This window comes from Centropristis striata, chromosome 22, assembly GCF_030273125.1.
Source record: "Centropristis striata isolate RG_2023a ecotype Rhode Island chromosome 22, C.striata_1.0, whole genome shotgun sequence".
In the NCBI taxonomy this organism is placed as follows: domain Eukaryota; kingdom Metazoa; phylum Chordata; class Actinopteri; order Perciformes; family Serranidae; genus Centropristis; species Centropristis striata.
This window is the reverse complement of record NC_081538.1, coordinates 21,203,192-21,226,120: the sequence shown is the minus strand read 5'-3', so window position 1 is coordinate 21,226,120 and position 22,929 is coordinate 21,203,192. Positions and strand designations below refer to the sequence as shown.

At 38.3% G+C, this 22,929-nt stretch overlaps 2 protein-coding genes and 1 non-coding gene across 3 annotated transcripts; 2 read left to right on the top strand and 1 right to left on the bottom strand.

Moving 5' to 3' along the window:
- The first annotated feature begins 1,055 nt into the window (after positions 1-1,055).
- On the top strand, positions 1,056-2,245 carry LOC131961039 (calcitonin gene-related peptide 2). The gene is made up of 3 exons (XM_059326315.1): positions 1,056-1,135; positions 1,547-1,687; positions 1,791-2,245. The coding sequence occupies exons 1-3, from the start codon at positions 1,056-1,058 to the stop codon at positions 1,963-1,965; spliced, it is 396 nt and encodes a 131-aa protein (XP_059182298.1). The 3' UTR covers positions 1,966-2,245.
- A 2,338-nt stretch (positions 2,246-4,583) lies between these two features.
- Positions 4,584-4,655, bottom strand: trnad-guc (transfer RNA aspartic acid (anticodon GUC)). The gene has a single exon. It is a non-coding gene; the product is annotated as a tRNA-Asp (tRNA).
- Positions 4,656-10,935: 6,280 nt separating this feature from the next.
- On the top strand, positions 10,936-19,918 carry pyroxd1 (pyridine nucleotide-disulphide oxidoreductase domain 1). The gene is made up of 13 exons (XM_059325444.1): positions 10,936-11,257; positions 11,385-11,465; positions 11,720-11,839; positions 12,321-12,449; positions 12,762-12,835; positions 13,498-13,694; positions 13,782-13,879; positions 14,881-14,983; positions 15,076-15,191; positions 16,044-16,166; positions 17,495-17,632; positions 17,834-17,923; positions 19,625-19,918. Exons 1-13 carry the CDS (start codon positions 11,180-11,182, stop codon positions 19,781-19,783), a joined length of 1,506 nt encoding a protein of 501 aa, XP_059181427.1. The 5' UTR covers positions 10,936-11,179; the 3' UTR covers positions 19,784-19,918.
- The last annotated feature ends 3,011 nt before the right edge of the window (positions 19,919-22,929 follow it).

Below are 22,929 nucleotides of genomic sequence, written 5' to 3'. Positions count from 1 at the left end.
TTTTATGTAAATATACAAATATGGTGCTACAATAAATTAAGAGATTTTTTGTTTGTACCTGCAATAGTTTTCTATGGGCTTGAATAGGATATTTTACTGAATCTCTAATACTTGTCAGATTATTTAAATTGATTTAAATCTGTTTGACATTAAAACAAAATAGCTATTTCATATTTTAAATCCAATGATTTACAAAGAGACCAAATGTGTCTTGTTGCATCACAGGAATTTGGGATTTTTATGTAATGTAAGGAAGCAAAAATATGTACAAATATAAATATGATTTACTCAAAATTATGATGTGCAGAAGTTTAAAACACTAACTTGTATATTTTATATATGATCTAAAAACATTTTTTATGTATCCAAAGTTGAAACAATCAATCAACAGAAAAAAAATATTTTGGTAACATTGTGTTATTTCTCAAACAAAAATGCCAAATATTATCTGGTTTCAGCTTCTCAATTATAAGGATTTATTACTTTTCTTTTTTATTATGTGATAACATATTGAAATGATCTGCGTGTTTCAGACTGTCGGACAGACAAAAAAAGCATCTTAAAGACATTACCTTTGCTTCTGAAATTGTTTTTTTATTTTCTGTCTTTTTATGGACTATATGAATTGAATAATTAAGAAAATAATTTACAAAATATTCAAGAATGAAAACAATTTGTTGCAACCCTATTTGTAATTCTGAAGCTCAGCAACAGGAACAAAAGTAGCTGTTGGTGTTACTATTGTTTTGAGCACAGCTTTAAATTACCCTGAATTATAAAATGTACATAATTAGAGAAAATAATATTATTAGTTTTTTCTAATAATAGGGACTTCCCAAATCTGAAATAAGAACTTTGTTAGAATGACATTTCTATATGTATGTTTAATTATGATATTGTGTACTATACATGAATTGCAAAGTGATGCTGTCTTTTGGCTGTGTCTTTTTTTTTTTGTTAAAGAAATAATAATACATTGTGGTTTGCCCTAGCACTATGTAACAATGAATGAAGTTTTGTTATATCTGTGTTAATCCAGGTTATCACTCTGCACTATGTATCACCTGAGGGTGCCTGTGCTTCTCCTCATACTGCTTGTGTTGCTGCGCTGCGTCACCGCCGCCCCAAGCTACAGGTAAGTCTACACTACAAGCCCAAAGATGAGCTCTTTAAAGTCTCTGTGCCAAAATCATGGTCCAAGATTAGGGGCAGAGTTTAAACGGTGGCAAGCGATTAGCTCTTTCAGTTTCACTTTGCTGAAATGTTGATCATATCACATCTGAGGTCAGCAGACAAGCAGCTGAATATCATGGAAATTGTGTGATAAGTACAGCTGTAATGTTCTGTGTGAGGAGGAGCAGGGCATTGACGACTCTGGAGGTGGAAGCCAATTGTGCTTGTGTGTGGGAAAGTGCTTCATTGTGCAACTCAGGGGGAGCTAAGTGCCCACTTTTTCTTCTCCCTCTCGGGACTTGTGGATATTTTGAAGAGGGTATAATCAGCTATCAGTGTGAAACGGTTTGGCCCTTTTCCCTCTGTGATTCAGGTACTTCAGTCCCGGCTCATCCAGCGAGCAGGAAAGTGCTCTCCCAGACAGTGACGGCTGGTTAGCCCCTGGGCTCATCTCTAACCCGTTCCTTGGCCTCATAGGTACACGACCGCAGAGGGGGCTCACAGCTATGAACAGGTAACAGCTTTACAGAAACCAGCTGCTGTATTCAATCCTCATTACAGGCACAACATTTGATCTTGTTATTGTGATGTTTCTGTACTTTCTCCTGTCGTCCCAGCCACCACATACAGAAGAGGAAGTGCAACACAGCCACCTGCGTCACCCAAAGGCTAGCAGACTTCCTGGTCCGCTCCAGCAACACTATCGGTACCGTCTACGCACCGACTAACGTGGGATCTGCCACCTACGGCAAGAGGGACCTACTGCAGCCTCCCAGCTACCTCCCTCTCTAGTACCGACTGAGGAACCTCCACCTGCACTCCCAGTGCTCTGATGATATAACCAGACATCTTATGTAACAAATATTATGCCGTTACTAAAGATAATGGTGATGACGAAGATCATGAACAGAGTTTTGTTGTTTATTTTAAAAACCTTAAGAAACAGTGCCTTTAATTTGAACCATCAAAGTCAATATATGTTTTTTTCCTGGCTTTGTGTGTGTTGTGGCTCTGTTAATGCTGTTTCACGATGGCATGATGTGAATATAATAATACCTTGAAGTAAATGACAAAACAATAAATAAAAGAAAACAGATGTAAAGCCATATGAGATAAATGTTATCTGTTGATTTTGATAATAAAATTGTGAGAAAATATTTTTGAAAATCTTTATGCGTTTTAAGCCAAATTATTGCATATTATGAGCTACGAGCTGTTAGCACATCATTACCAATGTCAAACACAAACCCCGTGATGAACTTATAACAAAAGGTTTATCATTATGTTTCTCTATAGGTAAGGAAGACATTCAATAAATCAGATTAAATTAGCTACATTAATAACCTACTATGGTGATATGTGCTGGGAGTTACCACAGGTAACAAGAAGAATGTGTGTGTTTGTGTTGCCCTATAGACCACTGCATGGCTAAGTCATTGCCTGGAAACATGGAGAGCTAAGAGACAGACAAATTCAACTTTGCCTTTTAAGTCATCTTAAGTCAGTTTCAGCAAAAACTGAAGAAATAATTAAACATTTAGGAAATTCACTAGTTTGATTCATGGGAAGATTTATATCACTATTGGATCTGTGATCTACAATAAATATGTAGCTGGAACCAGCCGAACGGCAAGCCTGTCAGGGCCGGGTTTGGTGGACTCGGGAGCAGGGAAGGAGGCAGAGGCAGAGGTAGGGTAACAAGAGTGTTTATTGTAAATGGTGGTAAGGCAGGGAGTCTGGCGTCGGCGGATGCAGGTGGGTAGGCAGCCAGGCAGAGAATGGGATCAGGCGGGAGGTGCAGGCTGGCGTTCGAGTGGAGGATGTTGCTGGGGTGCAAAAAGGAAAAAGGGTTACAGGCAGGTAATGTGTAGAGAGCTAGAGACTAACTGTTAGTAGCGTCTATAATCCAGCGCTGGCTGATTGTGGCCCAGGATCTTAAATAGTGTGGGTGATGTTCAGATGAGCAGCAGCTGAGAGGCCCCGGCTCCAGCACAGAGGTCTCCCATCTGCAATCAGGCGTGCACACCCAGACTAGGGAGCAGGGGGAGGAGGCATGACAAAGCCTTTGGATCTGAGAACTAAAGCCAATGCAGAAGTGCCTTAAGAAGAATCAAATCAAAATCAAATCAAAATTACTTTATTCCATGAGAGAATTACCCCACGTCTCACTTGATTTATTACCTCAGTAGATATTTTCCTAATGAGTTTATGGCATTAATTGCTAGATGAAAGTCTTCTTATGCCAAACTTGGTATTTCAAAATGGTAGAACAAAAACCAATTGATTGACTTCACTGTGACTGCATCCAGAATTTGAATGCAGTCTGTGGAACTGGAACTTATGCTACCTATACACCAGAATACTTTGAAAAGATTTGGAAAGACTCCTGCAAGACTATCAGCTCACACCTGCTCACATCTAAAGACAAGTGTTGAGAGTTTTTAGTCCCAGCCTATAGTCTCAGACTGAGATTCTACAAAGACTGTGAATCTTGCAGGGTCACTATTTACAAGACTACAACTAGATTTCCTTTAGCATTTTTTACCTACCATGCAATTTTTGTGTGTGCAGTGGTTTGTGTTGAAAAAAAAACACAACAAAAAGAAGAGGAGAAGACGCCACAAAATGCCCCTCACAAAGCTGAAAAGGGGTTTCTGTTTTTCTGACATGAAAAGTTGACTATTTTACAGTAAAAATAGATATAATGAAGAATAAAGGAAAGGAAACTGTAGAAAAGAATTTATGATATACATTTATGTCCTATTTAATTATTTGTTTAATTGAATAATTATACTTATCAGCTCTATCAACTTTCATTTAGTCGATCACACATTAATCATCAATTATTTATTACTTATTTATGTATACATTTATTTATACATTTTAACTGGGTCTGCTTACTGTTCTCTCTACTATGAAACAGCGCCCCCAAAATCCCGCTTGTGGCCGTAAGTATATTACATCTCTATATTTGTATTTAGGCTTGAGTTTACTAACATTATTGTGATGTAACTTTTTCCTGTCGAAGTGGTTTTACTCATAGGTTTTACTGGCCGGTCTGCTCATCTATTGGTTGTTGATTGTGTTCCGTCACTGCGACTTGCGATCATATCAAACATGTTTGATATGATCGCAAACCCAAGACTAGGAAAAGACTGATATCAAACAGCGCAGATTACTACCTTACACTTAACGATCGGGATGACGGGAGCGCGCTGTGACTCCAGTAAGACTCCTAGATTTACTAAAGACTTTTGGTTTTTAGTCTGGGACTGGGGAAATCGTTTGGTGTAAGCCCAGCATTATAGTTAACGTAACATACTGTCTGAGCAAAAGACGGCAAATTGTCGTTACACAATCTGGTCCTTCCTGGTGAATAATCAACAGCTAGGAAAAAAAAAAAAAAAGAACTCCCCGTCGGGGAATCGAACCCCGGTCTTCCGCGTGACAGGCGGAGATACTGTCCACTATACTAACGAGGAAGGTAGTCTTACCTACTACGGAGTCGATATAAAAAGCAGTGGTAGCTGTGATTCTTGGTGCGGCCGCCGGGGATTCCTTAGCTAAAACTCCCTAAACCGAATCCCATTCATTTCCTATGGTAGTGCTAAACCACTACCGATGTAATATATTTTTGGCCTCGAGTATACGCTGTGGGGGCGCTGTTGAGAGTGAAGAGAGAGGGAAGAGTTGATATCACCTTAACCTTCGTTGCCTGGAAATTACGTCAAACTGTAAATTAACCTACATTAACCCTCTCATGCATGAATTATGATAAACTCAATCAGGATTTTTTTACTAAGTATTTTTAAACATCATTAGGGATGTAAAACAAGGTTTGAAAAAAAATATATATTTTTATTCTATAAAGAAATATTTTTTTGTCCACTCAAGTGTACTTCATGCGTTTTGTACTGTAAAACCACATCAATGTAATATCATGGTAGTTATAAGGGTATAGTTGTAATTTAGTTATACAGTTGTAATATGGTATTCTGTTGGAATGGTGGTTCCTCCAATACTCTATAGGCCTCTCTATTTGAGCTCTATTGATAAATATAGTAGTTAACATAATCATAAAACTTTTTTTTTTCACTAGGCGTTTTTATTTATCTTTAGGGATGTCATACTGTATTCTTGTTAAGTCTCTGAACTGAGCATATTCTCTCATAGTGTCTTATAGCATGTATCATATTTCCTGTCAAATCATGCTTGTTGCTCATTTTTGAGAGACTATATATACTAAAGCTGCAAGACACTGCACGCATATCTACTTGGTTCTTTGTGTGCATGCAGCATCTAGGCATCTGCTGGCATTTTTTGCTTCCTTGATGATGTACAATTGAGTGGACAGACGATTAATCCGTATTTCCTCCAAATATAAAATCAAAACTTGGAAAATCTTTACATAATATGTCACCTTAGATGTTACTTGATGTAATTATATTTTCACCTGCAGTGGTATCTTTTTATAGAAGCTAGACACCGAAATAGCCGAGGTGTTTGGTCTTTCTCCCTGTCTGTCGGACATCTTGGTTTCACTGACTACTTTTTCCCATTGCAATGATCAGCCAATAGGATTTTTTGTATGGGATGATGCATTAGCTTCCACTAGTGTGGACTACATGCAGCAGTGCCCAAAATTACAGGCATATAGAGAAAAAGCACTTTCTAACAGCTGTACACTGTAGTGACCTCTATGCATGAAAGGGTTAATGATGAATGAAAAAATTATTATTGACCAAACATGTAGTCATTCTTATACTATTAAACCGCATATCGTTTTAACCGTGTACGTTAGCCTCGGGTTTACCAGAGTCGTCTAATAGACGCTAACGCCGGTGAATTAGCCGTTCTACCACATCTGTCACTTTCTTCCCCTCGCTGTAAAACAATGGGGGCTGCTGCGTTTTTGGGGGGAAATTGGATGTTTCTGGGTAAGCCGAATAAATAAGGCCGTTATCAACCATCGTTATCAACACAACACTGTCCTTCACAATAAAATACAGTAGGCCTACAGTAAAAATACAGATGGACTTTTAAGATCGTAGCCCGAGCGTTTTTACCGCTTTCCCTCATCAGAGTTACTTTCGTGTTGTAATGGGACATGTTAATCTACATGTACATAAATGAAATTTCCCACGTAGATCATTAAATATGTATAAATCTATTGAAATGACGCTTACCATTAGCCGGTAGACGATACATATACACTGAATACTGTCCGGTAGATGTGAGATATAACGTAAAAAAAACTATGACAGTGTTCTGGCTGTTCATTCATCCAGTTGTGAAATGTAACTAGTACATTTACTAGTACTGTACTTAAGTACAGCTTGTACTCAAGTATATCCATAATGCTTCTTCTAAACTTTTGTTTTTTGTTTAGTTGTTCAGTACAAATGCACCTGCTTACACAGGTGCAGCAGTGTGTGTGTGAAATAAATTTTATCTATAAAGGATGCAGAGGGTCAATTCTATGAAAGTTAACCTTTAATAACGGTGTGATGAAAATTATTTTGGGTCAAAAAGGGTTAAGCAGGATGTAGAATACAGGACTTTACTTGTAACAGGTCAGTTTTACACTGCTGTATAGCTACTTTTAATGAAGTAAAAGATCTGAATACTTCAAAAACTTCACACTTCATTGTTACTTCAGTCAAATTGTCCTGGCAATAGCTGTGAGATTCAGCATCAGTTAAGGTGTTAACTCTCCACTATGCACTAAGCTGTGTTCCAGGGACAAAGATGCACAAGCTACAACAATACCTGCAGAAGAAGCAACACTCAACCTCTGCCTCTTCTCAGATGAAGCATGCCTCACAAGCTCCTGCTGAAGCTATGGGTAGGTTGTGTTTTCCATTTGTTTAGTCAAAAAGATGTATATGCTTTCATGGTATTTTAGTACATCAAGTGGAATAAACTCCCATCATGTCTGTGGTGGTCATACTAGCCTAAGTATTGTGAAGACATATTCCTTTATTCTAATCCTCGTGTGTTGCATTATAGTGATGGATGAAGATAAGGAGCTGGAGAGAGCGATGCTGAGTATCTCTCCTTCCAAGCATCACATGGAGAGCTGTGAGTAAATATTTGTTGTCTTTTATTTGTTTTGTTTTTCTGCTGCCTTAAGATTCAAAGTTATTTATGGTATAGTTTGTGTATTCCTTTTTATGTAAGATATATATATTCATGATTTAATATATATAATGTTTTGTTTGTGTTATGTAGCCGTTCCTGCAACATCCTCAGCTGCCAGACCACAAGAGGCTTCAGGAACAGAAAGAGGTTCTTAACCAAAAACGTCCTGTTGTCGATAGACAACTGTGGGAACATGAATCCTTATCCCAAACAGAAGCATGTCTTAAATCGTTCTGTCTCAGGTTGACCACGTTCTGGTCGTGTCTGTGTTTTGGTGTTCTACTTAAGAGTCCTAGTGACTATGAATTGATTCCAGTAATGATGAGGGTAAGTATCATTCCTTATTTCCTTATATATATAATATATAAAATGCTAAAACTGCTGTCGTGACTAACACTTGAATGCATGTGTTTGCAGTGTGCCATGCTGCTTCCCCTGCTCAGGCTCAATTATATGACTGAATACTGAATATTAGTGAGATCAGTGAGCTTGACATTTTTTGGAGCCATCTCCTGACTTCTACTTTTCAATGATCTTTTCTCTGAGTGTTCTTTAGTCTTCATGTTACAATTGTAGCAGGAATAGTGATGAACCAGAGACTGGACCTCCCAGACACACATGTTTTTATACTACGATCACTTGACACACATCAACTGTACTCAGGTGATCTCCATTTTACTAACTGTGACACTGCTGCATCAACTAGCTGGAACTTTGTTGAATTAGGTCAGGTACTTTAAAAGGTATGAATACTGATGCAATCATTTATTTTACCTCATATATTTTTAATTAATTGACATTATTTTGTAAAAATCTGTTTTCACTTTGATATTAAAGAGTTTTTTTTGCAAATTCTTTTTAAACAAGGCCAAATTATATTGACCATTATTTCATGCGTAAAAGCAACGTTTTATATGCATTGTATATAGTTTTTTATGTTTATGTTTTTATGTGCTGTGTATGTATGACCTTGCACTGTGGGCTCTGTCTGTTAATAAATAACACATTCCATTCACTAATGTCTACATGTCTCATTAATAAGTCAATAATGTGTAGTGAGCAGTAAAAGTTGTTAAATTAAATACACACGTTTTAAGTCATTACAATTGCAATCCAATTGTAATCGAGTAACAACACTGTAATACAGTAGGTTAAAAGCCATGAGTAAGTCAAGCACTTGATATAACATGTCATGACATTTGCTTTAGTATTTTTGTCTCTTTACACTGCCTTTAAGTTAACAACCTTTTAGGTTATATTTAAGGTCCTAAATTACTTAAGAAATCAAAAACATTACGACTGCCATTCATTTTAAAGAAATTGATTTCTGTTTAATAATGCATTACAAGTTTTGGACCGAGTGGGATTCGAACCTGCGTCTAGATAGTCGTTGTCAAAATGGAAAAAAACTGTTCATGGTGCTGATCATCACTGAAGTCCACCTATACGCGACTGGCCTCCGCATAGAGGTGGAAAGAAAAGGACAAAAAAAGCAATCATCCAAAAAGTCTACTATTGCCAAAATTTAATTGCTAAAAATATTTCCGAAATTATACATTTTTGTCAACCTAAACTCTGTTAATCAGATTGATTGAGATAAGAGACATTAGATTTGGATGAGTTTGAGATCGGGGCTCCCCCTTACACATCTCAATTGAATCATTAATTGTACATTAATTGTACTGCAAGTATCTAATCAATATTCCATCAAATTAAAGCCACTTTATTATTATCATAAGGACCCCACAGTCTATTGAAATGATCCATACAACACCCACGAGCCCCTTTTATCAATTGAAAATACAAGTTATGGTGCATACATTGAATCCAGTCAGTAATTTTTATTTGTTTACCACGTTACTGTTTTCCATATAGCCATGTGTCGACTTCCTGTAGGGGTTATTCGGGGTAACGTGATGAAAATCAAGAGGGGAGGTATGACGCACAGCATTAACCTGTGTTTGATTAGCAGTGACCCAATCATCTCAGACACTGACATCAATACTCCCATGCATGGTTAACACCGGCATAAAAGGTTTTTCAAAAATAGAACAAGTGCCGGCTTTTGCTGATGAATCGGAAAACAATGCAGCCATTATCCGCCAAACACCCTGACAGAGAATGGGGATCGTGTCAAGATCCCTCGATTACTTCATGTAAAATCACAAATAGCACTGTACTTCAACCGTTATCTGTGGTCGAGTTGTTTATCACTGCAGTAATGATGGATGTTTTGATGGAATTTTAGATTTGATTCATGACCCAGCGACCGCATTAATCTCTGACATTACAGATACAATTGTTATCTAAATATAAACAAGAAGGTTGCCCTGCATACCATTCAAAACAAAGGACTGCAACCTGATTTACAGGTGTTGACTAGACAACAAGTTAATCATCACATATTGGTTATAATCTCTGATGCTCATTTCATTTTAAACCCAAATGTTACTCTAACAGAGTTGGAATGTAACTAAGTAAAGTACTGTAACGTTACTTACCTACAATTTTAAGGTACTTCTACTTTACTTAAGTTTTTTTCTCTTCATGCCACTACATTTACAGAAGGAAGGAAATACTGTAGTTATGTTTTACTTACAGCTTTAGTTACTAGTTACTTTACAAATTAAGAGTAATAGACTTTGGCTATAAGAGCAACAAACATGCCCCTTATAGACAAGTGTCCTTTAGAGCAGCTTTCAAATGATTTAATGAAGATTTCCTTTATTTGATAGGCCCTTTTCACAGCCTATCAAAAAGCATTTTCACATTTACTCAAATACTGTACTTCTCGCCAATTGCTACTTATACCCCACTACGTTTCAGATTTTCAGAAGGAAAAATTTTACTTCTTAGCCTACAGTTATCTGATGGCTTAAATTACTTTTCCATTCTGCTTATTCATACACAATCAAATCATCAAATTCATTATGATGTGATATTTTAGATTAAGATAATAACCCTATATATCCTGGGGGTTGGGGTCAAACTACCCAGCAGATAAGTAGTCGCAAAATGATTGTATTATGATGGATTATAATACAAAAAATAACGTACATCTATATTATTCTTATATGTTTTTTAAAGATATTTTTGGGCCATTTTTTGATAGGACAGAGTAAAGGGGGAGACAGAGGGGAAGACATGCGGGAAAGGACTCCGAGTCGGATTCGAACCCGGGCCGCCCGCTCACGAGGACAATGCCTCTACGGTACGCACTCAACCAGGTTCTCATGATACTCATATAATGTTTCTGTCAGGCTTGTGTGACTCTTATGTAGACACCTTTAAAATAAAGTGTTACCATATCTTGCTTGAGTCGTTTATTTCTCTTAAGTTACATAATTTACACACAGTGTTATTACTATGCCATTAGCCATCCTTTGTTACATCCTTTTTGAGTGAAATGATGAATAAATGTCTTATGTTACACTTTTGGTGAAGTTTTTTGTTTCCTGCAAAACTTGAAAAAATGAGTTAGGCGATTATTTTAACAGGGTGACGACATGTATGTGTTAACCAACTAACTGGCAAATACTACGGGTTAACAATCTACTGTTCCTCTGCATCTCCGAGTTCATGCGCTTAAAAACTTATCCTGCTGCTTGCCGTAGTTAAATGTAAACACGGAAGTTGCGTTGCTTCAGCGCTTTCTTTTCATGTGCTCAGGGCAATTTTGTTCAACTAGCTATTACAACAATATTCTAAGAGCATTGTAACACTCCTTACACATACCAGTTTGGTTCTAAATGCTTATAAACGCGTCCATGCAGAGAGAGAAGGAATACAGCAACCATTTTGACTGAAAATGCTAAGGGAGGTAGTGTTGGCTACATACCGTTAGCTTAGCAGGTTTCTGAAAGGCATGGCAGATAGAAAAGAGAAAACATTTCGGTTTGTGATCGTGGGAGGTGGCATCGCGGGTGTGACATGTGTTGAGCAGGTGAGAATTAATTAATAAGTAACACGTTTCGGTCTACACAGAATAAATCCATAGGTACAAACGCTGTACTACTGTAACATGTCATGTAATTTATTACTTAACATCAACCTTAATCTTCATTTGACAGCTATCATCCCAGATCTCGTCAGCTGACGTGGCTCTGATTACAGCAGGCCCCCACATCAAGGCCGTGACCAACTATAAACAGGTCAGGGTGATGATGATGATGATGATGATGATGATGCTGGTGTTCAGGGGAAGGATTATTGAACATACAAATATTGTACATGTGCACCAACAACTGACAGGGCTTGTTTCCAACCTGGTCTCCCACACAACAAATGCATGCACTTACTTATTTTTTTTTATTGAACATATCCTCCTTTGCATGCATTCCCTGTCATTCTACTTAATTGCACTCAATAAGCTGTATCCATTTACGGGTTTTTCTTTTTTGGCAAGGTGTCCAAGACACTGGAAGAGTTTGATGTGGAGGAGAGACCGTCCAGTATTTTGGAGGAGAAGTTTCCCAACCTCACTATCATCCACTCTGCTGTCAAATCAATTCACACGCAATCACATGTAAGTAGCTGTTTTGCAGATTATAATATAAATAGACCTACAGACCTCAATGGTTTATATAAATACAGTAATTTTGTATTTTATGTAATGCTTTACACGGTATGTTTCTGCTTCGGTATTCTTCTTTAATAGGAAGGTATGACTGCTTATACTATTTGTATGTAACTTGCAATCGTAAGTAATAAAAGCCACACACGCGATTATTCCCAATTAGTTGTTTATTGATTATTATGTTATTGCTGCAACATAACTCAACAAAGGCTTATTTGTGACTGTTGTCTGTCTACTATCGCCACCTTGTGGACATGTGGTTACAGCACATAGTTGAGGTGCAGTGTAAGATAATTTAGTTCTGTGTCTAAAATCCAACCCCAGTTCGTGTAAAGGAACATTACTTTCTCTGAAGTGCGAACAAAGAAACAAAAGTCAAGACTTGTTTTGAAAATGACTCACTATCTTTTTTTCCTCTTTCTATTCTCAGACTGTGGAAACTACAGATGGCCGAGTATTTGGTTATGAGAAGCTGTGTATCTGCAGCGGGGGCAGACCCAAGCTCTTAACCCAGGACAACCCTTATGTCCTGGGGATACGGGACACAGACAGCGCCCAGGTACGACCCCAGCACTCTGGATGTTTTTATTGATATTGGCATCCAGATCTGAAATTCCTCCAGACACTGAACATATAAAACCCTCTAACATTAGCCAGAAGCAGTTTGTCCAAAGAAAAATTCTGTTTTGTTTGTGTTGTGTGCCAATTTCCTTCTTTTTATTGCTGTGAATATGATGTTCCTGCTGAGTTACCGTAAATCTACAGACAGCCAAAACATCTGAACTGAAAACATAACCCCATTATTCAGGGTAAAACAAAAGAACACATGTTGTAGCTTAACTATTTTTTCCTCTTTTTCTTTTTCTTTTAGGAGTTTCAGAAGCGGTTAGCCAAGGCTAAGAGAATTGTTGTTGTTGGTAATGGAGGGATCGCCCTGGAATTAGTGTAAGTAAAATATAACCACAATACTGAATTTTTAGGTAACCCTCTCAACCCCATGACCCACTGGCAGGTTTGAAAGGCATGCTTTATTTTTAAAATTTTAATCATCGTTTAAAACTGTAAGAACAGAAATGATTATTGGATTTTTACATTTTCAACAGTCCTTGAAAGAATGGTATGTGACAAACGCCACTGTCAGGAAAAGTAACCAAATAAATTAATTGTAAAAAAATATAATAATGAAAAATTTCAACCTACATTTTTTTATTATACATTACATTACATGTCATTTAGCAGACGCTTTTGTCCAAAGCGACTTACAATAAGTGCATTCAACATTATCATTGTGTTATTCTGCACAAAATGTATTTTTGAGTTCTTCCTACTTCTAGCCATGAATGTGCAGTTTCCATTCAGGTGCAGAGTAAAATGTGACATGAGCAAAAACTGCCATGAAACTGCTTGGGATTCAGAGGGTTAAAAAGGTTGCTTTTTATGTTTGTATGTGCTCTTATTTTTTTGTCATTTTTTAAAATCAAAATTAAAATGTGTATGTTTTTCAGAGCATTGAGACTGTATGAAACCCATTTCTATAAGATAAACATCATGTTTAGGGATTATTCACACGTCCAGTCAGTAAATATTCCTTTTCATGTTCTGTTTAGGTATGAGGTGGAGGGCTGTGAGGTGATCTGGGCTGTGAAGGACAAGGCCATAGGAAACACCTTCTTTGATGCCGGGGCGGCACAGTTCCTTATCCCATCACTGGAGGCGGACAAACCAGAAAAAGCTCTACCCTGTAAAAGAACTCGATACACCACGGAGGAACCGGCACCTGGAGCGTCCCAGACCTTCACAGCAGGTCTACATTATTACAGTTTCTCTTCTTCTGTTATGCTACAGCAGAATCCTTCCCAAGATGACCGTATTGTTGTTTCTTTAAACCCAGATAGGAATGCACGAAGGCATGGTTGTGGTCCTACAGAGGCTGGCAGTGCCCTCGGTCCAGATTGGCATGAAGGAATAGTTCTAAGAGGAGCAGAGCAGGTGAGATAGTCAATCAAAAAGTCGATCAAATCAATCAAAATTACTTTATTTATCCCTGAGGGTAAATTCAGTTAGTCTGGTAGCTCTGGAAGAATGAGACAGCCTGATGGCTGTAGGAGCGAAGGATCTTTTGTATCTCTCCGTCCTGCAGCGGAGAGAGAGGAGCCGTCCACTACTGTTTTTTTTTGGTCCATAAAGGTTTTGTGTAGCAGATGATCTGGGTATTTCAAGATGGCCTCAAACATCTTGACAGGTCATCTCTCCACCACCTCCTCCAGTGTGTCCAACCTGGCTCCAACCACAGAACCAGCTCTTTAGACCAGTCTGTCCAACATCCTTGCATCTCTGTGTGTGATGCTGCCTCCCCAGCAGACTGCAGCATAAAACAACACACTAACACCACAAAGTGATAAAACATCTGCAGCATCTTACTACAGATGTCCAGAGATCTGAGCTTCCTTAAGAAAAAGAGGCGGCTCTGCCCCTTTTTGTAGAGAGCGTCTGTGTTTAGGGACCAGTCCAACTTATTATCCAGGTATACACCTAGATACTTATAACTTGGCACCACCTCCATGTCCCCCCCACAGGTATTCACTGGCTGGAGAGGGGGCTTGAACCTGCAGAAATCTATGATCATTTCCTTAGTCTTTGAGGTGTTCAGTAGGAGATAGTTCTTGTGACTCCAGTCACTGAAGGCTTTTATCAGATCCCTATATTCAGATTCCTGTCCATTCCTGATACACGCCACAATAGCAGTGTCGGCCGAGTGCTTCTGGATGTGGCAGGACTCAGAGTTGTATTTGAAGTCTGTTGTGTACAGTGTGAACAGGAATGGAGCCAGAACAGTCCCTTGTGGAGCCCCTGTGCATAGTGTCCTTAAGCACGGAGGTCAGTTTGGGAAATCTGTCTGGGAAATAATTCTCTGTATGTCTTAACCTACTGGTATGTTATACCCTCCTCCTTATCTCCTGGGTCTCTTCTCTCGGCCGGCGTGTGCTCAGGTGTCCCACAGAGTTTCACTGGAATACCAGTGTGAGGTGAAACAGATCTTCACCTCTGAGGAGCTGCTAAATTCCCCTCAACAAACACTCAGACCTGAGAATGGTGAGAACTAGACCTCCTGCTCAGATTTGACTGACTCATCTTTTCCTTGCTGCCTTTTTTCCCTCACTCCTCCATCTTTTCTCTCCTCTCAGTAGGAACCTGGCCGGTTTACATCCAGCTCACCAATGGCAAAACATTTGGCTGTGATTTTGTAGTCAGTGCCACTGGTGTCGTGCCAAACACTGAGCCTTTTCTCCATGGCAACAGTGTGAGTAAATATGAAAAATAAATTACATTTGCTTGGGAATCTATTAGTTCTTTATTAGATTTTAGTAATTCTTGCTGTTTCCTATTCATTGCATGGCCACATAGCGACCAACTAGTAAGTAAAGCACATCAAAAGGCAAATCAAGACTACACTGGTAATATGAACATCAGGTCTACCATTGTATTAATGGCATTATCTTGGGTAGAATTGTGAGTGCAGGCCTATATAACAGATAATTTAGTTCTCTTGTGCTCTTTTAACCATGCTAACACTGACAGTCTGCATCTTCTTGTACACAAAGTTTAATGTTATGTCATGCAATTGAATAATAAGGCCTCTAGGTGTCACTAAACGACACATTAGTGTTTATCACTCTCATTATACGCTTTAATTCCCAGTGGAAAGCTTCCTTCTCGAGTTTGCTTATTACTTTGTTTCATACTCATGAAGGATTCATTTTGTATTGGTTGTTTTTGCTCCTGTCGCATTTTACTCTCTGTGTCCTTTTTTTCCACTGCAATATAAAAGTCATTCACCTCTATGGAAAAAGCGCCATCATGGCTAGAATGAGGGCGAAGTCCAAGAAGTCATTTGTGCCATATTACGTAGTTATGACGTCATAGATGAATTTAATAAGAAAAAAAGGCCAATAAAAGCCTCTATTTGTTTGTAGATTAATTGAACTGTCACAAATGTGAAATTATTTGTCCATTATTTTAGTTTTTACAGTTTCTGGCTATGATGAATTACAGAGATTTTTTTTAAAATAAACAATATGCCTTTTAACCTGGTGGGAGGTTGTGGCATCAGAGGGTTAATGATGGTCCCTTGTTTTTGGTTTTACGTTTTCAGTTTGCACTGGCAGATGATGGTGGCCTGCAGGTAGATGATCACATGATGACATCAGAGCCAGATGTGTATGCTGCGGGAGACGTGTGCACTGCATGCTGGGAACACAGCCCACTGTGGCAGCAGGTAAACTAACCAATCATTGCATCGAACTGTGTTTTTCCCAAGACTCCACATCTTTAAATAGCTACAGTACACAGAATAGTTCCTGATTATTGGCTTTTTCTCATCCTAAACATCTGAATACCTGCTACAGGTGTAAAGATGCCATGTGAGAATTATTTTTTGATACATTTAATTTCTTTTAACAGAGTTAAGATCCTATTCATCATCAGTTCTCACCCATTGCAAACAATTCAGTTCAAACCAACTGGATTTGATTAAATAAAGTTCTTCCAAAAAGCATGTATTTCTACAAATGTAAATTATTAACGGCAACTTAACTGATTCTGTCATCAATCATGTGAACTGTAAATGTTTTACTAAAGTTGAATGATGAACTTGATATGATTGATATGAGTTAATGAGTCAGACTATCCTGCTGTAAATTGAAACAATACTTTAAATGGGTATGTGTGCAATCAGCAGCACTATAAATGACCTCACAGCTTGTCCTGAGATGAGTCATTTTAGGTCATCAAGAAAACAGGCTGCTCTCAGTTCCCCTGGTTTCTCTTCTTTTGCTTTTATTTTATTCTCTTTTTATTTTTTTCATTTTATTGTTTTGCTTCCCTTTTTTTCTTAACTTTTTTGTTTTCTTGTTTTCTTCTTCAATTTTTTTCATGCTGCACTAGAATCTCAATACATTAGAATATGATGGAAAAGTCAATTTTTCAACAGTTCAAGTCAAATAGCCCCAACCAAGTATTGAGTCATATAGATGGACATACTTTTCAGAGGCCAACCTTTCCATATAAACATACTTTTTAAAATTGGTCTTTTGTAATATTAAACATTTTTTAGACACCATATTTGAGGTCTTCGTTAAATGTAAGCCATAATCATTATAATTTAAATGAATTAAATAAATTAAGACATGAAATGTTTCATTCTGTGTGTAATGGATCTATATAATGTGTTATTGCCACTTTATGAATTTAATTACTGACATAAGGAAATCCAGTAGCATGCAAATATAAATGCAATTAAAATAAACAATCGACAGTAAACAAAACAATACACTATTAAAGTAAATAAGAGAAAAAAGATCAGATAAATAAATGTAGAGAACTGTATGGAGGATGGATATAGATAAATAAATATAGAGGAATGTATGGTATTGTGTTTTGTACAGTGGATAAATGACCAAATAAGACTTAAATTAGCAGTTATATAAAATATTGCACGGTTATTGCACAAGAAAAGGAAGAAGATGAGTGTCCAGGTTATTATTGTACAGTGAGTGACTCTGCTTCTATTTTATTGAGATGTACCTATTTATGTACTGTGTGCAGATGCGCTTATGGACTCAGGCCCGTCAGATGGGCTGGTACGCCGGACGCTGCATGGCGGCACAGGTCCTGTCAGAACCCATAGAACTGGACTTCTGCTTCGAACTCTTCTCGCACATTACAAAATTCTTCAACTATAAGGTATGTGATGTTATATTGCAGGGGAGTAAAGCTGTTTAAATAATAACTTATCTGTTAATCATCTACTGTCAGTTATCTCCATTACCTTCAAGACCTTCAACGTCAATTCACAGTGTGTCACATGGTGTCCTCTTCTCTATAGCTGTTGGAAAATTCCCTCTGTACATTTAAACGACTTCCTCTCTGCTGCTCCTTCTGCAGGTGGTCCTGCTGGGGAAGTTTAACGGCCAGGGGCTGGGGCCCGACCAGGAGCTGCTGGTGCGCTGTACTAAAGGCCAGGAGTATGTCAAGGTGATACTGAACCTCAAACAGCTCCAGGGCGGTTTTGCTCCTCTCACATTTTACTCACCGTGGCCTCATTTTGTTACTGTGATATATAAGTCTTGCACCTCGTGTAAACAGTAAAATCATGGCTAGAAGAAGAAAAAGTTTTATTACTTTATATAAAATGTAAAAACTGAATCAATCAATTGTGTTCAAGTGTCCACAAGTATTAACAATATTGTGGGGAAGGGAGTGGAGGCTCCACACGCTCTACATATGGAACTGTTTACACTTTTACAACCTCTCGTGTCCTCTCCTCTCTGCTCTGTGTAAACAGCCTCCAAGTTTAGTGATTTTTTTGTCACAAGACTGTTGGTCCCAGCCGAGGACCAGCTTCACAGCTCATTCAAAGCTTCCAAGCTGCACTGAAGAATTTAATGGCTTTGTGCAAAAATGGCTACATTTTACTAGGTACTGGGTATACCCAGACTGCCTTGCGCGCTCGAATTTAATTTCGAACTGCGAAAGGGTCTGGAATCCAGGAAGCATTCTTAGCCCTGTTTTAGGGATCCAATCACAGAGCGGGGAGGGACGGCAAGATGATGACGCGTACTACTCGGCATTTGGAAGCTTGTAGTTTTCCGGATCCAACATGGCTGCTGCAGACGCGAAACTCTTTTTAGCTGTAGATGGCGTTTTAAATAGTTCAGAGCGAAAGTTGAAAGGCGAAAGGTCTCTCGGCGGCACCGCTGTCCCCCGGCTCGGAACGAGATCACCGGTAGCGCCGGTGATTAGCGCTGTACCGGCGAGACCGCCGGTCACCGCCGGTGATCTCGCTCCGAGCCGGGGGACATCGGAGCCGCCGAGAGACCCGCAGCAGCTTGTTTATTGCCCATAAAATCAGTGGATGTGAGTGGCTGAATGACATGAGGGGGAATAAAGCGTGAAAATAAATAATCTTCCAGAAAGCGAGAACTGGAGAAGCAAAGCAGCAAGCAACACTCTCTCACAGACACACACACAACAAACATCCATTCCTGTTGCTCTACTACGTCATCTGGTATAACTGATCTGATTGGCTAAGAGCTACCTACAGACGCTTTTGATAGACATTCTAAGCGCCCAATAAACGGCTCTGGAGGATCGTAAACCACACCTCCTCTACGGAAAAATCCATTGCTCGTTGCCAGACTAGACTTCATTTGAGAATAGTCTGGTGTTAGCCAGAGTTTTTTATATGTATAATTTATTCAACAACTGTTTTGTTATAGTTTTTGGATAAGATAAAAAAAAATTGGCTATTTTTTCACAACATGCTTTTCAAACCTGCCCGCAAGTTATAGGGTTAAAAAAACAGTGCTCGAGCGCTACTGACTAATTTCCTAATTCACTTCACAAAAAAAAAGACTTAATTTTTATTTAAACACAAATTTAGTGTCTTTTGCGTAAGCAGCATCAAAATCACAAGTTGATGGAATCCTGCCAGACACCAGCCAATGCCATTGGGGAAATATGACATTTGAATTTTTACAGCTGTGTGAAAGGAACCACTGTTTCTCTGTGGGTATGATCTAATGCTGATAATGAACCAGAAGGAAAGCAGGATACATTCATTATGGTCGTTAAAATTGTAGACAACTTCTCTAGCATGTCATGAGAATAATTTAATCTCCATCCATCATGTCTAGCCTCATTTTGTCACAGTTTTAATCCGTATTTCTGCTGCAGGTCGTTCTCAGTGGAGGTAGGATGGTTGGAGCGGTGCTGATCGGGGACACAGACCTGGAGGAGACCTTTGAGAACCTGATCCTCAACCAGATGGATCTGACCCGGTACGGAGAGGAGCTGCTCAACCCCAACATTGATATAGAGGACTACTTTGATTGAACATGTGGAGCCTGAAGAACATCATAGTTTTTGTTGTCAGTGAGAAGAAACTGTCTGATGAAGTAGCGAATATTCTTATTAAGACTTAAATTTAAGGATGTATTTTTGCTTTAAATTAAATTATTTTCAAAACAGCTTCTCACAGTTCTAGCATGAATGCACATCCATCAATTCACGAACTTGATTACGAAACAGTTGCAGGTATGAGACACTTTTCACTCAGAAGAATGTGGTCTGTTTATTAACACATGATGGTAAAAAAGACAAACAATTCTTTTGTTGCTTAGTGACAGGATCAAATTTCAACCTAAACTGCAACTAAGACTCCTCCTGTCCCTCAGCAGGCGTTATTACAATGGTCATTATCAGGCTCGCATAATGCTGTCTATTGTTCCTTGGATATGTTGCTCTTAGTGAAGTAAAATCCCCTGAAATTCTATTTTTAAAAGGACAGGAAACATGAGAAGGACAGTGAAAAGACTCATCCCCACAACGAGAATTATAATGACTGAAAGAAGTCAAACACCCAGTTCTACTTGTTGGTTTACCTGTGGCTTTGTGTTTTATAGATGTGTGTTTTTTGGGTCAGTGCTTCACTGACAGGAACCTGCCCACATTGATTTAGCTGCTACCATTGGCTGATAAAGGTTGATATGGCAACCTTGTGTTTTTACTCACTGAGCATTTAAGCAGGTGGAAACGGGGATGTGTTCCAGTTCTTTACCCTAATTTACAACTCTGGAAATAGGTCAACAAAGGAGAGAGAAAGAGAGAAAAAATAGCACAATAAACATAAATGAAAGGCACTTATTTTCATAAAGAGCTGCATATATAATGTATCCCAATGTGAGAAGACACCCTGGAGCTCTGTGGCCAGCAGGAAATGAGTGATTGAGTGCACCTGTGTGGGTGGAGAGCAGGGCATTGTTTATAAGGCGAGTCAACATTGCCCGTGGTGGCACATGTGTCGAGATTAAATTCAAATCCCTGATGGAAATAAGGGTCGGACAATTGGTGCAATGTGAACCCTTGTAATGTTTTTTCACAGAATGTTACTAAGCAACAGGTCATGCCTGATATGAACTGAGTGCCAGCGTGGAACAGAAAGGACATGGTCAAACTGGCTCATGGTCAAGATGGCAACACACCAGGGGTGTCACCATTCAAATAAAGTGTATTAAGATTTATGTAGGGCTTTACCCTCGGCTAAGAGTTCATCATTGGCTTACATGGCTCCTTTTCACACACATGCATTGTTAATCCACAGTTAACTTAAGACCAGGGTCACATTGCACTTGCACTCTTCCAAGGTTAAATGTCTGTTTAAACGCCTCAGTAATATTAACATTTGAGAACAACATTGTTTGCTTAGCCCCTTTTCACCATGGCAACTTTTATCCATGCTAACAGCTCCCTTAGCCTGGGGCTAAGTACAGTGTGTTCCTCAGGTGGACTGTTTTAAACATAGTTTTTTTGCAAGTTGCACATGACCTAAATCATTGTTGCAAAGAATATCAGTCTGAATGGTTCATGACATGCAGTAAATCTGCCTCTTTTCAATAAATAATATAGATATAGACAGCAGAGGCGAGATACAGTGGCAGGGGTGGATTATGAAACAAAGAGCCTCTGGGCCAGACATGCAAAAGGCCTCACCAAATCTACACAGGAGTATTGTTTTGCATCTCTCAGTAGTTAGGCATCTTTTCGCCATTTTGTAGTTCATTTTGTGCATGATCATTTTGCCTCTCTTTGTAGTCATTGTGTGTCTCCTTTTGGTTGTTTGTGTCTCTGTAGTATTTTTGTGTGTCATTTTTGGTGATTTTGTCTCTTTGATGTCATTTAGCATTGATTTAGGTTGTGTTATGCCTCCTTGTAGTCATTTTTTTGGGGTTGTTTTGTATCTATTATTGGTTATTTAGTGTGGTTCTGTTTTTCTTGGAAAAGCAGCATGATTTATTTATTTTCCTGACAATCAAGTACATAATGTATTCTGTTTGTCATTACGTTCATTACCATAACATCAAATAAGATATATATATATATATATATATATATATATATATATATATATATATATATTAGATGTGATACAGGCTTTTCCAGTATGTTGTGACTACATACACAGGACTGGGGACGCATGCAATGCAATGAGGAATAATACAAGAGCTTTAACTCAGCCTGTTATTACAAGGCCCAACCAGCAGAAATACATTGTGCTCATAGAAACATTAACTTTCAGGTTGCTCCTTTACAGCTAACAGCCCAGGTGCGTGTATACGAGACTGGAAAGCCGGATTATTAGGAGTTCAAATGGATTTACCCTTTTTGCGTCTGACCCACCGCAGGGCTTCACGGCTCTGACATTTATTGCTCTGACGTGACACACAAAGCTCATTCATTCAAGTAGATTACGGATATGACGTCGGAAGCATAGTGCGTTACATGTGTGCGCTTGTATGTATCCACCGAGGACGACCGACTTAATAAACTATTCAAATGTTAAGGTTTAAGTGCCTTGTTTAGAAGTTGGTGGGCTCAACTTAACACATAAAATGAAAAAACAAACATATAATACCATTTCACCTAAGGGAATTCACATTAGCTCATATGAACCGGTGTAAAAGACAAGATCAAAGAAAATTACCTTAAAACCTTAAAAAACTATGCATGTAATACATTATTTTCCAATATAGATGTCAAATGCTCCTTTACCTTTCATTGTAATTGGTGAATTTCACACACATAGACCTCAGAGACCTTCTTATAATAATATTTTTATGATTGAAATCAATATTTGTGTCAATATCAAATCAATATGTATCTAGCCATTTTCCATGGTTTTCTTGATAATAACCAAAATTATCATAAAAAAAAACATGGAAAATGTCTAGATATCAGCTCTTAAATTAAACTCGCATGAGCTATTTTTGTTGTTATCATTATATTTGTCCCAACGAATGTACCTTTAATTGCATTAAAATTAACAAGAAATTGAAGAAAACAAGGGTCTAATAATTTTTTCCATGACTGTACGTTTTTTAAAATATATTTGTTTAATCATATTTATTCATTATAGGAAGAATATCTAGAACCTTCTGGGCATGTTCTGCATGTTCCCAATTTTCAATAAAGAGAGGGATTTT

Bases quoted from the DNA above. Each gene is read 5' to 3' on its own strand.
- LOC131961039 (XM_059326315.1), top strand. From the start codon at position 1,056: ATGTATCACCTGAGGGTGCCTGTGCTTCTCCTCATACTGCTTGTGTTG. The intron at 1,136-1,546 runs GTAAGTCTACAC...TCTGTGATTCAG, and splicing joins ACCGCCGCCCCAAGCTACAG to GTACTTCAGTCCCGGCTCAT. The intron at 1,688-1,790 runs GTAACAGCTTTA...CTGTCGTCCCAG, and splicing joins GGGCTCACAGCTATGAACAG to CCACCACATACAGAAGAGGA.
- pyroxd1 (XM_059325444.1), top strand. From the start codon at position 11,180: ATGGCAGATAGAAAAGAGAAAACATTTCGGTTTGTGATCGTGGGAGGT. The intron at 11,840-12,320 runs GTAAGTAGCTGT...TTCTATTCTCAG, and splicing joins CAATTCACACGCAATCACAT to ACTGTGGAAACTACAGATGG. The intron at 17,924-19,624 runs GTGATACTGAAC...TTTCTGCTGCAG, and splicing joins AAGGCCAGGAGTATGTCAAG to GTCGTTCTCAGTGGAGGTAG.